The following is a 15534-nucleotide window of genomic DNA, read 5'->3' on the forward strand; positions in this document are numbered from 1 at the left end:
GACCGAATTATTTCATAAAATATGGCAGCCCTTCTTGAATTATATGAATACAGATATTTCGGCTATCCTAACAAGGGCTTTTATTTAATTGAGATTACGAAACTGGCTGGTCCTTGGGAGAGGAATCCCGCACGAATATGGGTTTTGTTACATTTGATGTTAACACATTCTGAGCATGTATCTCACTACCCATTTCTGTGTTATCCGTTGTTTTTTCTTCTTCTTTCTCTTACATTATTCAAATAAGAGACTTAAATAAACACTCTGGCTAGTTGTAGGTTGGATTAGTAGTTAGTTGAGTTGTTTTTTTCTTTCTCGGTATTTTTCTTTTGTTAAATTTTGGTTATTATATATTTAAGATTTAATTGTATATCAATGTTTGTACTTGAGAGTTTTGTTTATTTTTGTAAACTTGTAAAAATGTTAAATTTCTAATAAAAATATCTATATAAAAAAAAGAATTCCTTGGTTGACAGGGCTGGGGGTTTTGTGGATGAACTCTGAGTTCACGTTTTCTGTTGTGTGAAGAATGATTAGTGAGAAAGCATCCGTGTGTAGGTCTGTACAGATTTCACTGTTAAATTAAGTAGAAAAAAATTACACACAGTTACATGTTCATTAAAATATCTCTTCTGGGTAGGCACTGAATACATTTCAATTTATTGCTGGGATTACATATACTATGTAGCACAGCGTTCACAGAGAACTTTACATCACAGGGATAGGCCCACATCAACATCTTTCATGTCACTCGATTTTATCTCACCCCATCAGTACATCATTACATTCTTTCTCCCTCAAACTTGTTCAGCCTTCCCTTTACAATGCAGTGAAGCGTTTCACATTCTAACCACACTTTGGCTCAAGAAGTTTCTCCTGAATTCCTGACTGATTTATTGGTAACTGTCTGAAACTGGGATTACACAGTACAGGGTCACATTGAGAATATAGGCAAAAGTGAGGACTGCAGAGGCTGGAAATCCGAGTCTAGATTAGAGTGGTGCTGGAAAAGCCACAGCAAATCAGGCAGCATCCGAGGAGTAGGAAAATCAACGTTTCGGGAAAAAGCCCTTCATCAGGACTGAAAGCTCCTGACAGAGAACACAGGGGGCCAACACCTTCAACATATTGTCTAGCTATCACCATTGTTAACAGCTAACACGAGAATGCAACTTTAAAAAAAAGGTTTTGTGATTTACACATGAAAGAAGTGAAACTATCACTGTATTCTAACAGATGAAAGGCTTAACAGACAATCAATTTTTCAATGTATAATTTCAGTTACATCACACTGTAAATTTTTGCTATAAATTCTGTGTTACGATCGAGCCCTCCATTATCACCTGATGAAGAAGCGTCGCTCCGAAAGCTAGTGTGCTTCCAATTAAACCTGTTGGACTATAACCTGGTGTTGAGTGATTTTTCATTTTAATCTAGACACATTGAGAATATCACAACACAGTGAAGTGCTGCCTACAATATGGGATCCTGCCAACTGGTGGCGATAGTGCCTCACCTTTCGGGCTGAATACTGCTCTCTGCAATAAATCTCTAGTAGAGGACAGTCATGGCCTCCAAACATTCTTTCCTTCACCCACAACTGGGCGTTTGGATTGCCAGAGTATGTCTACGTGCTAGTGGGCCCAGATCCTGAATGTCTGGAGAAGCAGATATTTACTACAATGAGATCGCAGTGATGGATTGTGTCCAGGCATTTGTTTCTTGACTTTATCTCATATAAAACACACAGCAGCAAGCTCAGCAAGACTTAGACAATAAATGCATGTTTCTAAGGTGGTGTAAAAGGAGACAGGAATTTTCATATGATTGAAAATCTTGGCTACCTTCAAGGGAAGGTGTTAGTAATGACTTTGATATCACTGTGAGGAGTTCTGAATTTCTGGACACGTTGCTGTGATGTGGTCTTAAGGTGGAAATTGTTAATTAACAATCGATATGAGTTTAATTGTTAGGGGCATTGCTATTTCCAGGCTTTTAGGAATCTATTATTAAAATATGAAAGATTTCCCTGGCACTGACATGAAAGTGAATTGGGTCAGAGGAATGCTAAAGCAAAGCAATACTGCAGCAAAATAGTTCCCCTTAAAGAGGGCAGTTGGCACTCACGCTCCAGTGGGAGACCTGTGTGCCAACTTTGGAATCTACTGTTTATTCACTGGCTTGCTGTAGAGCTTATACAGTTTAGCTCAGCGCAAAGTAGAAAGTGAACTTTAAATCATATTCACAACTCTGGCTTAGAACTGAATTGTCCAGCACAAGAACAGGCCCTCTAGCCTGCAATGAGTTCCTTAGGTATTTTTGCAAGTTTCTGTTTATATTAAGCTTAGAAGCAGCATCTAAGCACTAATCAATCAAACACAGTGATCATAGATCAATCCACAAGCCAAATTAAACCATTGAACACTGCAGGTCAATTGTAAACTGGAATGCAACAATGGTTTAAAAATTTCCATGAATGCCTTTGGTACCCATCTGTCGGTTAATGGACCTGTAGGGTTTGTCATTGTCTAACCAGAAGTGGGCACTCTGGTGCTGGCATTGCCAGTTACATTCACACCTCTTGATCTTCATGACGTGCTTGACAATAAATCCTCTGACCAGGCAGTAGAAACGCACTCTCATGGTCCTGGTCTCAGCAGGGTAACAGCAGCGCCCATCCGTGCACAGGCCACAGTACTTGGGCTTGTATTTCCTCAGGCTGGTGCAACCTTGGTAAGAAATCAGCCTGGGCTCTAGCTCCTTCTTGCTGTTCCGACACCTCTTGCCTCCCTGTAACACAGAAGGATTTGGCCCACAGTGAAAATTGGCCAGGGTGAAGATTCCTAAAATAGGTCAAGTCCCTTTTGAAGAACATTATTGTGTTTTCAAAACATCAACAACTTTCAAATCTCTCCTTGACCTGCCCCTCCCAGACTTATCCATGATCTCCTCCCATCTCACAACTTCTTGAAAATTGATGTGGAGGTGACAGAGTTGGTCTGGGGTGGACAAAGTCAGAAGTCACGTGACACCAGCTTATAGTCCAACCTGTTTATTTGAAATCACAAGTTTTTGGAGCACTGCTGCGATTTGAAATCTTGTGACTTCAAATAGACCCGTTTGAAAATAACCTGGTGTTGTGAGACTTCCTGACAAATCTGTATTCCTCCAATTCTGGCTTCATGCACTTCCCCGATTGGTGGCCAACCTTCAGCCGCTGAGGGGCTTGGTTGTGAAACTCTTTCCTTCAAGCTCTCCCCCTTCTGTGATGTGCTCTTTGAAAGCTACTTCTGAGACAAATTTGTAGTCATTCCACTCATACAGTGCAACCTGTGAAAATGATCCTGAACATCATATTGCAGTATGGCCCAATACATTGATCTACAGCAATACATCGTGGAAGATGCCACCATTGATCAATACATGATGCAGTTCATTACCATACTGCTTTAGAACTACACATGATGGTTCAGAGTGTCACATTGATCTAGAACTGTCTAGATTCCATATTAATTTACAGCTATGCATTACACTTCAGCTGTCATGTTGATCCAGAGCAATATTTTACAGTAAAACTGATGCATTGACTGAGAAATATACAATTATGGTACAGGTTATGATATTGGTCTAGAAGTAGTTAAGGATGTCATGTTGATCTCAACCTATACCTTACAGCAAAGGTTGCTACAAAATCTACAACCATGCACTGCAGTGAAGGTTCTCATGTTCGAGAGCTGCACATTACAGTTCATTTTGTCACATTGATCTAAAAATACACTTCACAGTTCAGGGTTCATGTTGATCCAGGACTATACCTTACATGGTATGCTGCCATGTTCATCCAGTACTATTCAGTACAGTGGAAGTTGTCACATTGTGGAACTGCACTTAAAATTCAGGCTGTCATATTGATCTAAAACTCAACGTTATAGTGGAGTTTTGCACATTGCTGTAGAACTATATTTTACCGTGCACACCCTCACACTGTACAACAGCAAAGCATTACGAAGCAGCCTTTCACATTGTTCTAGAATAACACATCACAGCAAAGACTGCCACACTATTATAGAATAACACACTGCCACTAAAGACTATTATATTGATCTAGAACAGCACACTGTAGTGAAGACACTATGGGTCTAGTTTGGTTCAGGAATCTTGGTTGACATGATTGAGTTTGACTGTATGACTCTATAACAACACATTACAGTGAAAACTGTCACATTGATCAAAACAAGACATTAATGTATTGCCTATTACATTGATTAATATGATAATAAGGAATGATAATGTAATTAATAAGATATGATAATGTTTGATTCAACTGGATCTGCCACGTGGTTCTTCCCTCTGCTAAGACTAACCTGGAGATTGACCTCATTGAGCATATCACAGGGCCGGATCTGGCACAATCTAGTCTCCCATTTCGGATGACACCAGGTGTTGTTGGTGCTCAGTCTGGATGAAATTCCTATGCCACAGGTCTGCGAACAGGTCGACCACTTTGTGTTCCTGACCAGGCAATCAGGATAGCTGAAGTTTTGTCTCTTCAATTGACCTTTCAGCTCTGAAGCAACAAAGAGATGAACAACAAAAACAGCATACACACACAAATGCCTCCACAAATGGATTTACATTTGTGCACAGCATAAACGCTCACAAAACATGCCCCAGCACACAACTATAAGATCTCACTCCACACACACACACATAAACACTTGTGATATTTTACACACAATTCATAGAAGTGCAAGCATAATGACACATTCACAAACACACAGGGACATTCACAGCATAATTAATGGCACCAGGCTATCTCATCCTCTACTGCACCCACATACACATATGTGCACAACCACATACAATTTCAAGAACTCGAACTGCACAAAACAAACACAGATGTGAACAGCTGCATGACACACACTCAACAGACATACATACAGGCAGATGTACACATGCAGACACAGACAAATATACACACATAAGCGGACACACAAATGCACACCCACAAGCATGTATACATGCATATACACACACAGAAACACATGCACACTACACACACAACACAGATACTCACACAGAGACATACATGCATGCATGGACACACCCAAACATACAAATGCTCCAGTACTATCTTCATGCATTTTTTTCATTTTACTTTCATGTCAATTGTGAAACTGCCTATGTTAATATCTATGGAGTTAATTAGTCCTTGACAGGTTCAGACAAAATATTCATTTTATATTCCTGTCCATGTTATGTTTTATTAAACTTGCTTAGAGAATACAATTAATCAGTCTCTGTATAGAATTGAGATCTGGCTTTAGCCAATCCGAGGAGAGGTGGTATGGAAAAGTGTAGGAGGTGGTTAAATTTAGAATTGAATTATTGCCTGCAAACCATGCCCCTAGTAATGATTCCACAAAATCAGAATTGTTATCAAAAGGGATCACACTGGGAAAAGGTCCCGAGAATAGGACTAATTCGAGGATTTCTTCAAAATAATTGCTCGGGGATAAAGGACCTAGTGGTCTCCTCCTGCACCCTACAATGCTAGGCCTTTGAATTGCATCTGATCTCGGAGTGCGAGCGATGGCTATGAAGACGAAATGCTGAGAGGGACGCACTAAAGCCTGGGGCAGATGCCGCCAAGGCGCAAGACCACTGACTGAGGTCTTTCTGCCAAAGTTAGATGGGGCAGAAGTGGGTACTGCGGATGCTGGAGATTCGAGTCGAGATTAGAGTGGTGCTGGAAAAGCACAGCAGGTCAGGCAGCATCCGAAGAGCAAGAGAATCGACGTTTCGGGCAAAAGCCCTTCATCAGAAATCAGGAAAACGTTGGGGGGGGAGGGGGAGGGGGGTCTGTTCAGTTATGGGACCTCCCATGTAAATATAATCTTGTACAAGTAAGAGATGCCTTGGGTCGGCTTGTTGGACAGAGTCAAATGTTTGCTTCTGAGGAAAGGTAACTCGACCCAAAGCATTAACTCTTATTTCTCTCCACAGGTGCTGCCAGCATGAGCTTTTCCAGCAATTTCTGTTTTTGTTTCTGATTTTACAGCATCAGCAGTTCTTTATCCAGTGTTTGCTTGTTTCCTGATGTACAGAACCGAACTGCTTTTGTGACTTATATATGTGTGTGTGTGTGTGTATATTTTTTTTAACTGAAGAAAGTATAGTTTCGAAATTTAACAAAAAAATACCAGGGCGGTCAAAGTAGCGTTTGACATCCAGGCGGTCAGGGTTCAAGGCCTTGTGTTTTGTTTCCAACTTTCGGGGCGCTGCATTCGGCGACTTGACCGCTTTCGCGAGGCCGGTGACAAACTCCCTCCACTCGGGTGGCGCCCACGCCTTGCGGTCCCCTGAGCGGGGCGTCACGCACTTCCAGCGCTCGCAGCAGGTGCCAGCCACCTTGACGGGCCGAGCGTCCGCGCAGGAGGCGGGCGGCGCAGGCAGCTTCTCCGGGCACAGCGGGGAGCAGTGGGCCCTGCCCTCCCGGCAGCTGCACTGCAGCCTGCAGCTCTTCATGAAGCTCTCGCCGTGTTGGAAAACTCTGCCGTTCAGGAAGCAAGGCCGTCCCACGTTGCTGGCTGCAAGGAGAGGACAGAGAGAGAGAGGGTGGGAGGGATTGTAGCAACTGGAAAAACAGCCAAAGATGCTGGAATGTTTTCTTTTGTTCATTCCTTTCGGGTCTGCATTGATTGCCCAGAGAGCAGCTGAGAGTCATGCCACATTGCTGTGGGCCTGGAGTCACGTGTTGGCCAGTTTCCTTCCCTAAAGGCCATTAGTGAACCAGATGGGTTTTTCCAACCATGGTCATCCTTAGACTCTTAATTCCAAATTTTTATTGGGTTCAAATTGAAAATTTCACACCATATGCCATGGCGGGATTCGAACCCAGATCCCCAGAACATTACCTGGGTTTCTGGAATAACGGTCCAGTAATAAAACCACTAGGCCATCACCTCCCCTGTCTCGTTTCCCCAGAAACAGAAATTTCTGAGGTGAAAAATCACACTCAGCAGGTCTGGCAGCATCTGTAGAGAGAAATCAGTGTTCCAGGTGCGACATTCAACACAGATGCTGCCAGACCTGCTGAGTTTTTCCAGCAATCTCTGAGATATCTGGCCTGTTTCTGAGGGGGTTGGGGGATATGTTTTCAGCAATGACAGCCTCTGTCAAATTGATCAATGTCAAATTGATCCACCCTTTCTGATCCATCTGCTAATCCTAGTGGAAGGTTACTTGGCAGGAATAGTGTGCTGATCCCATTGATGTCAGATTAAATGCCGCTCTTGTGACCTAAACCAGTACTTTTTTTTAATCGACCTGTTCAGGGAGGGTATGACATGCCTCTGGAGCAGGTAGGACTTTGCATCTGAGGTGGAGACACTGTGTCACAAGAGCACTTACTGAAGCCAGTGAATGTGATGCTAATATTTTTTTAAAAAAACAATCCTTTACACAATGATTTAAACAGAGACTTTCGGCTGGACCTTCTAGAATATGAGTTCCCTGATTGGGGCTGTTAATCTGGTCCAATAAGGGAGCCTTGGCTGATAGATAAAAAGGGGAGTGTCAGAGATACTGCCATTCTGACAACTGACTCTGAACAGGCAGTGTGAATTGCAAGAATGGGCTGGCACAGTGGCTTATTGGTTAGCACTGCTGCCTCACAGCACCAAGGACCCAGGTTCACTTCCAGCCTCGGGCGACTGTCTGTGTGGAGTTTGCACATTCTCCCCGTGTCTGTGTGGGTTTCCTCCGGGTGCTCCGGTTTCCTCCCTCAATCCAAAGATGCGCAGGTCAGGTGGATTGGCTGTGCTAAATTCTAGATTAGGTGCATTAGTCGGGGTAAATGTAGAGTGATTGGGTAGAGGAATGGGTCTGGGTGGGTCAGTGTGGACTTGTTGGGCCGAAGGGCCTGTTTCCACATTGTAGGGATTCCATTATTCTATGTTCATGTGTAAATAAAGGGTGACTTGGTGACGGGATACCAGCCTCCGTGGAGTTATTTCACTTTTCAATGCAGCGAGTCTGGAATGACCCTCCAGGCAGTGTGGGGAGGCAGATTCAATGCATGCACTCAAGAGGATCTGAGATGATTGTTTAAATAGAAACAGGGTTTCAGGGGAAAAGGCAGGAGGATGGGCCGAGTCACGGTGCTCAATCGGAGAGTCAGTGCAGACACGTTGGGCCGAATGGCCCCTTTTTGCACCATGACGTTGCTGTCATTCTGTAAGTGCCCTCAATTAGTGCCGTGGATCTGTAATTGCCCTGAATGTCTCCTGATGTGGCTGGTTGTGTGAGAGGAAGGGGAATGTCTTAGTCAGGGGCCACCAGGTCTCCTTACCTCTGCAGATTCCGATTGTGGCATTTGTCCTGGCCTCCAATTGGCAGCGGAGCCCGCGATCACGGTCACAAGGTCGAAGCAAGCCACATTCCTCATTGAACTGCCGAGCACAAACTGAGCAGCAGCCGCAGTCGTCTAGAACCAGGGGCACGCTTGGATGGCACGGCATGGGTTTTGGGCAGTGACACTGTGCGGGGCACTTTGCCTGTGGAGAAAAGAGATTCTTCAAGGATCCGGACCAGACCCCCTCAAAACATTATAAGAAAGTACCCTCAACCCTAACATTTTCTTATGTTAAACATAACGTGCTGTGTTCCAGGTGCAATTCAAATGGTCAAACTACTCAACATAAGCAAAACACCATTTATTTAAACGCTATAGTTAAAAATACAGCAAAAAGAGTCCTAGAATAACTTAACTCTATTGCAAAACTTAACAGAATAATAGATGCAGTAACTATTACAAATTAACTGTTCTAATATATTAAAATCCCATAAATACCACCCATGGCAAAAAACAGAAAATTCAGAGAAATAGATTTGCCTCACAGATAACCCAGCAGCTGAGAGAAACCCCAGCTTCCAGCTGTAACTGAGTGAGGGAAAAATAGCCTCTACTTCTTCAAAACCCCAGCAGCTCCTTAAAGCTAAGTCTAAGACTAAAACTAAATTAGAAAGCTTGGTCTGTGAGAGCTGGCCACACCCAGCCAGGCTGCTTCTATTGTTCCATTTTAAAAAGCACCCAAGGCCTCCCAAGGTTTACCACCTTTCTAAGCAGGCAGCTCAATACCTCTGTCTTAAAACCTCTCTTTTTTTAAAAAATAAGGCAAACTACACTTCTTAAAGCCACAGATTTCACTGTCATTTTCCTAGATGTTTGTTTGAACTCCCATCTCCCCTGAAGACAATAAATCTTCATTCATGCAGCACCTTATCCTGTTGCAATAAAGCACGTGACAGCCACGGAAGCCGTAATGTGGGGAAATTCAATTGGTGATGGGGCACAGCAGGATCCCACCAACAGCAGAAAGTAAAGGACTAGTCAGTCTCTTTTCAGCTCTAGGAATCTATTTTGCTAAATGTTGGAGGGAAGGTTACTCACTGCTCTTCTTAGAATTAGTGACTACTTGAACATTTATAGCCTGTCTCTGAGGGGAGATAAGACTGTAACTTTAATTAGGAAATCTGTCATATCATTGACAGTTGAATGTTCCCTCAGTACCACACAGGAAGTATGAGTACAAATGTTGTGGGCAGGTCTTCAGGGGTTAATCCCCAAACAACGCAATCTCAGACTTAATCTTGCAAAGAAACCTACCTCCTTCCCAGGTCTTACTTTCTTAAATATCTCACTCCCATCGTATTCCTCTCTAAACATTTCCTTTCTAGGTGTTATGCTCATTCCCAGGTATTAGTCTCAAAATAACTTCCTCACCCCACCAGCTGTTATCCTTAAAGTAACTCTCTGCAAGTTGTTATTCTCCACAATGTTTGACCTTGAGCTGTAAACCTCTAAATAACACTCTCTACCCCAGGTGTTATTCTCGAAGTATCTCCCTCCCTCCCAGGTCTAAATGACCCACCCCAAAGGCTTCTTGCTCTAAGTAACTCATTCCCAGTTTAATAATTCCCTCTTTTTAGGTGTTTATGTTTTAAATAACCCCCTCCCTACTGGCATCATTGTCAGAATAACCTTGGATGAGTTATTTCTTCAAATACCCCCCGCCCAGTTTTAATTCTCTCAGAAATTTTCTCCCAGGTTTTATTTTCAAAATGTTACAGTTCTAGGTGTTAATCTATAATGAACTCCCCCCTTCCCATGTGCCATGGTCTAAATAACTCACTCCTGGTTACTGTTCTCCACATAACCCATCCCCAGTGCCACTCTCCAAAGAACTCATCCCCTCACAGATGTGATATTCTAAACACCTCAGTCCCAGGTATGATTTTCTAAATGAGCTACTCTGAGGATTATCCTCCATGTAATTCGCCCCTTACAGGTCTTATTGTCAAAATAATTCCCTCCAAGATGTTATTCTCTAAATGATCAATCCCTGGTATTATTCCGTAAATTTATACCTGGAGGATTTATTCCCAGATCTCTGTATAGCTCACTACCTGATGCTGTTCCCTGTATAATTGAAACTGTGAAGTTATTTGCTGCAGAGATTTGGAGAGGCTGGCTCATTAAGAACTTTCAAAGTTAAAATAGACAGATTTTTAATGAGTGAGGGAACCAAAGACGGTGAGGAAAAGGAGGTGGAGTTGAGGATTGTCAAATCAACCTTGATCTCATTGAATGGTTAAACAGACTCGATGGGCTGAATGTGGATCAGTGGTGCTGGAAGAGCACAGCAGTTCAGGCAGCATCCAACGAGCAGCAAAATCGACGTTTCAGGCAAAAGCCCTTCATCAGGAATAAAGGCAGTGAGCCTGAAGCTTGGAGAGATAAGCTAGAGGAAGGTGGGAGTGGGGAGAGAGTAGCATAGAGTACAATGGGCGAGTAGGGGAGGGGATGAAGGTGATAGGTCAGGGAGGAAAGGGCGGAGTGGATAGGTGGAAAAGGAGCTAGGCAGGTTGGACAAGTCCGGACAAGTCATGGGGACAGTGCTGAGCTGGAAGTTTGAAACTAGGATGAGGTGGGGGAAGGGGAAATGAGGAAACTGTTGAAGTCACATTGATGCCCTGGGGTTGAAGTGTTCCAAGGCGGAAGATGAGGCGTTCTTCCTCCAGGCGTCTGGTGGTGAGGGAGCGGTGGTGAAGGAGGCCCAGGACCTCTATGTCCTCGGCAGAGTGGGAGGGGGAGTTGAAATGTTGGGCCACGGGGCGGTGTGGTTGATTGGTGCGGGTGTCTCGGAGATGTTCCCTAAAGCGCTCTGCGAGGAGGCGCCCAGTCTCCCCAATGTAGAGGAGACCACATTGGGAGCAACGGATACAATAAATGATATTAGTGGATGTGCAGGTAAAACTTTGATGGATGTGGAAGGCTCCTTTAGGGCCTTGGATAGAGGTGAGGGAGGAGGTGTGGGCACAGGTTTTACAGTTCCTGCGGTGGCAGAGGAAAGTGCCAGGATGGGAGGGTGGGTCGTAGGGGGGGCATGCACCTGACCAGGTTTTTACCTCAATGGGCTGAATGGCCTACTTCTGCTCCTACATAGAATCATAGTACAGCACGGAAACAGACCCTTCAGTCCTACATCTTATGATGTAATTCATTCCTAGTCTTTTTTTTAGCTTAGAGTCAGTCCCCTGAACTGAGGAGATTCTAAATTTCCTGGGTTTTTAAAAACCTTTTTTGCCTGCCAGAGGAGATTTTCATCTCCTGGTTTTATTTTTTTAAAATATAATTTTTCATTCCTAGTCTGTATAATTATAGGAGTGGCTCCACATATTAGTCACTACTTCAGAATGCTATTTCTCATATCGATGAATCCCACTCTGTTACTTCCCATATCATTCACTCCCATGCGCTGCTCCTATACATCTCAGTTCTGGTATAATATTCCCCATCTATCTCATTCCCAGATGTCATTCCTTGTCTACCTCACTCCCAGTCTGCGCTATTGTTCCATTGCTGGGAATGACAGAATTGTAATAGTCATATATTCTCTCACCACATCAGCGAGGCTGGATTGTCCCAGGAACAGGAGATACCCGCACCACAACATCAGACTGCCATTCAGTCTCAAACTACAGAGACCTCTCTTCCTCCTGGAGCCCATGGCTGTTAGAAACTTGTTCATCGCTGAAACTGCAGATCAAAATAATGAAAAAATTGCAGCCATTAAACTTCAAGACAATGGCAACAAATTGTGTGGGAGAGACTGGGGAAATGGAGATTGGGTGTGAGCACTGACTAATCTCGAAAACCGCACTGCTATGGAACTCCCCAAAGAGTGAAGGCAATGGATGTGGAATTTCTCCACTTACACTGAGCAGTGGTCTCCACCCCAAGGCTGAGGGATTATCCCATTGTCAGGTGGCAGAAGGTTAGAAGTTGCAACTGAGTACTGGCTAAATAAAAAAGAAAGCTTATACGAAAAAAAGGCTCATTTCATGTTCTGCCTGAGAAGCAAATTATTGTGGGCCTTGCTCCCACACTCAAGATGAAATTCCCAATGTTTCCTCTAGATAATCTGTGTGTCTGTGTTTGTTTTTGACATGCCTATTTATTTATATACATGCCCGTCTGCTCAGATAAAGGTGCAAAAAGAGATAAACCAGTGGCTACAATTCCTGGAGAGGCGCTGACTCAGCACCCTACAATCGCCTTCTCAGAATTATTCCTGGCACAGCTCCTCTCAGCTCACAGGGACTTTTGTTGTCGCTTTTGCTCACACTGTTTTCCATTATCACTGTCCCTTTTGGCAATACATCCAGGGGAATGCAGAGGTGGCTTCTAAAGCAATTTACCACCCGTGGAGTCATAACAGTGGTCACATTCGCAGAAGGAGACCATTCAGCCCCTCTTTCTTGAGCATCTTCTAGCCCCCTGCCTCAGCAACTCACCCAGTCAGGCCCTTTTCCCTCAGAGTCCTTTCTCATCGGATGCCTGTCCAATTCTTGTTGGAATGCTCAACGGAATTTATCTTCATCACAACTCTCAGGCAGTACATTCCAAATTCAAATCACCTCACTGTGTAGGTAAGGAAGATATATTTTTTGCTTCTGCCAATCTCCACTAATCCATGTCTTCTGCTTTCTGATCCTTCCAGCAAGAGGAACACCATTTCTCCATTGTTTCTGTCTGGACACCCCATGTTGTTTGAAGAACTCTACCAAGCTGCTTGGTCATCTCTTTCTGCAAACAGATGCAACCTTTCCAATCTAACAATGTACTGATGTCTTTTTAATTTCAAAAACACTTTATTCATAAAAATATCTTTATGTACATACATAGTCACTGAAGTAGTTCAGTGCTCTACAGTAGCACACAAAGAAACATACAAACATTGGAGTTTGACACTGTTCAACAAATAAACAAGATTACATTTGCATGTATTTGAGGCAATCAATAACTGAATAAAGAAGCCTTCAATAACTGAACGGACCCACATTTAACTTCAACAGTAACACCTCAAGATAGTGGTCTGCCTTGGCGGCAGCTGCCCCAGTCTTTACTGCGTCCTCAGGATGTAGTCCTGGGCCTTGGGATGTGCCAGTCTGCAACACCTGGTCGGGATCAACCCCTTGCTCTGGGAGATCAAGTTGTGGGCAGACCAAAGAGTGTCTTTCACTGAGTTGATGGTCCTCCAAATGTTTGTTTCGGTGTGCATCCCAGGGAACAGACCGGAGAGCACAGAGTCCTGCATCAGGGAGCTGCTTCAGATGAACCTTGATAAAAACCACTGCATTTCCCTCCAGACCACCTTTACAAAGGCACATTCCAGCTGGAGATTTGTAACAGTCTCAATTCCCCTGCAGCCACTTTGAGGATCTGACGTTCTTTATCCCTGAAATTATCCTTTACTGCACCCCCTCTAATGCCTTCACATCCTTCCTAAAATATGCATGAAGTAATTCCCTTTAGGGTAATGCAATGCAATGTTGGGACAAAATGTTCAGTCATGCCTCTGCTCCCAACTCAAATAGCTGAACTTAACAGAAACAAACACAACACCAATGTCTGATCTGGTCAGAGGAAAAGAAAATCAGCAGCCACTCACCCGTCATCTTGCGTCCCTTCTTGTTGGGCTCAACGACTGAAGACTGTCTTAATCCAGGAAAGGAATTACTTGTTTTATTCCTAAACCCTCAGAGCTCCTCCTCAGCACTTACTGTGACGCTGTTGATGTTTACGCCATTTTATCAGATTTCCAAGAAACCTCTGTACTTGTGCCTCTTCCTATAATCCCCGCTAAAGGAGAAGTCTCTCCAAATGCCTGTCCTTTTCCTATTCCTTCTTTACTTCATTTGTTCTGTTGTCACCATATTAGATTAGATTACTTACAGTGTGGAAACAGGCCCTTCGGCCCTACCAGTCCACACCGACCCTCTGAAGCATAATCCACCCAAACTCATCTCCCTCTGACTAATGCACCTAACACTATGGGCAATTTAGCATGGTCAATTCACCCCAACCTGCACATCTTTGGACTGTGGGAGGAAACCGGAGCACCCAGAGGAAACCCACGCAGACACTGGGAGAATGTACAAACTCCACACAGACAGTCGAACCTGGGACCCTGGTGCTGTGAGGCAGCAGTGCTAACCACTGAGCCACCATGCTGCCCAAAATTAATCAGGTACTTTTGCACAAGTCAAGTTATAGTCATCTGCTTTGCTCAAAGAACAAGACTAAGTAGTGGAAGGACGCACCAGCCGCTTAATAGGTTGATAGACTGCAAAATAATGCTTAAAGCATCAGTTTAGAATTCCTTTTCCGTTTCACCATCTACTACCCTCACTTTTAAACACTCCTTAAAATTTATTTCTTCAACCAAGCCTTTGGGTCTCCAATCCTAATATCTCTTGATGTCACACTGTGTCAATGTTTTGCTGGGAAGCTATTGAGAAACATAAAGCTGGCCAGTAAAAGCTTCTTTCCATAGGTGTAAAGAAACTATTGGTTTGGTCAAATGTGGACCCGTTAAAATGGTGAATTTTAAGTATAAAATGGGGAAGTGACGGAGAGACAGCACCAGGAATATTGTACAGAGGAACCTTGATTATCTCAATTAACTGAATTTCGAATTATCCAAACTAGGTCTCAAGGTCCCATTAAAAATGTTACATTAAAGAGGTAAGTGAGTTTGGATTACCTCTGCTGAAGAACATGTGGAAATGATAGCAATAAAAAAAGAAACACAAGCACCCTCAGCATCAGCGACTGGATATTTTTTACATGTGGGTTAGTTACACAGCTCTTTGCAAAAGTAAGTGCTTCACTCCTGTCACTTTACTGGGCGTTCATGAAAAAAATGGAGGAGAAAGTAAACGTATGCACAAGGCTGGTTTTCGATCGCAACACTGAGTTCGGCGGAAACTGACAAATGCTCTTATGATTGTAGAAGCTGTTCAGGACCTTGTTTAATGCTGGGATTTCATATATTTATGTGATGGTAAGGGTTTAGCCAGTCTCACTTCACCCTGCAATTTTCAGAATGCAAAGATTAGTTTGTTTAAATAGCAAGCTCATCAAAATTATAGACTGAAACAAACTCTCCAGAAGAGCACAGAGTT

General features: G+C 43.5%; 1 protein-coding gene across 2 annotated transcripts; it reads right to left on the bottom strand.

The window, feature by feature from the left end:
* Window positions 1–630: 630 nt before the first annotated feature.
* Window positions 631–14077, bottom strand: LOC122541413 (CCN family member 1-like). 2 transcript variants are annotated; one of them, XM_043678171.2, is made up of 6 exons: window positions 14019–14077; window positions 11967–12103; window positions 8354–8558; window positions 6204–6590; window positions 4365–4567; window positions 631–2790 (listed from the first exon to the last, which is right to left on the bottom strand). In XM_043678171.2, the coding sequence occupies exons 1-6, from the start codon at window positions 14023–14025 to the stop codon at window positions 2461–2463; spliced, it is 1269 nt and encodes a 422-aa protein (XP_043534106.2). In that variant the 5' UTR covers window positions 14026–14077; the 3' UTR covers window positions 631–2460. The 2 variants fall into 2 exon arrangements, with proteins under 2 accessions (XP_043534106.2, XP_043534107.2); XM_043678172.2 differs by lacking the exon at window positions 14019–14077 and adding an exon at window positions 12283–12457.
* Between the last annotated feature and the right edge of the window lie 1457 nt (window positions 14078–15534).

Source organism: Chiloscyllium plagiosum, unplaced genomic scaffold, assembly GCF_037043375.1.
Source record: "Chiloscyllium plagiosum isolate Xiang-an unplaced genomic scaffold, Cpla_swu_hap1 HiC_scaffold_35, whole genome shotgun sequence".
Classification (NCBI taxonomy): domain Eukaryota; kingdom Metazoa; phylum Chordata; class Chondrichthyes; order Orectolobiformes; family Hemiscylliidae; genus Chiloscyllium; species Chiloscyllium plagiosum.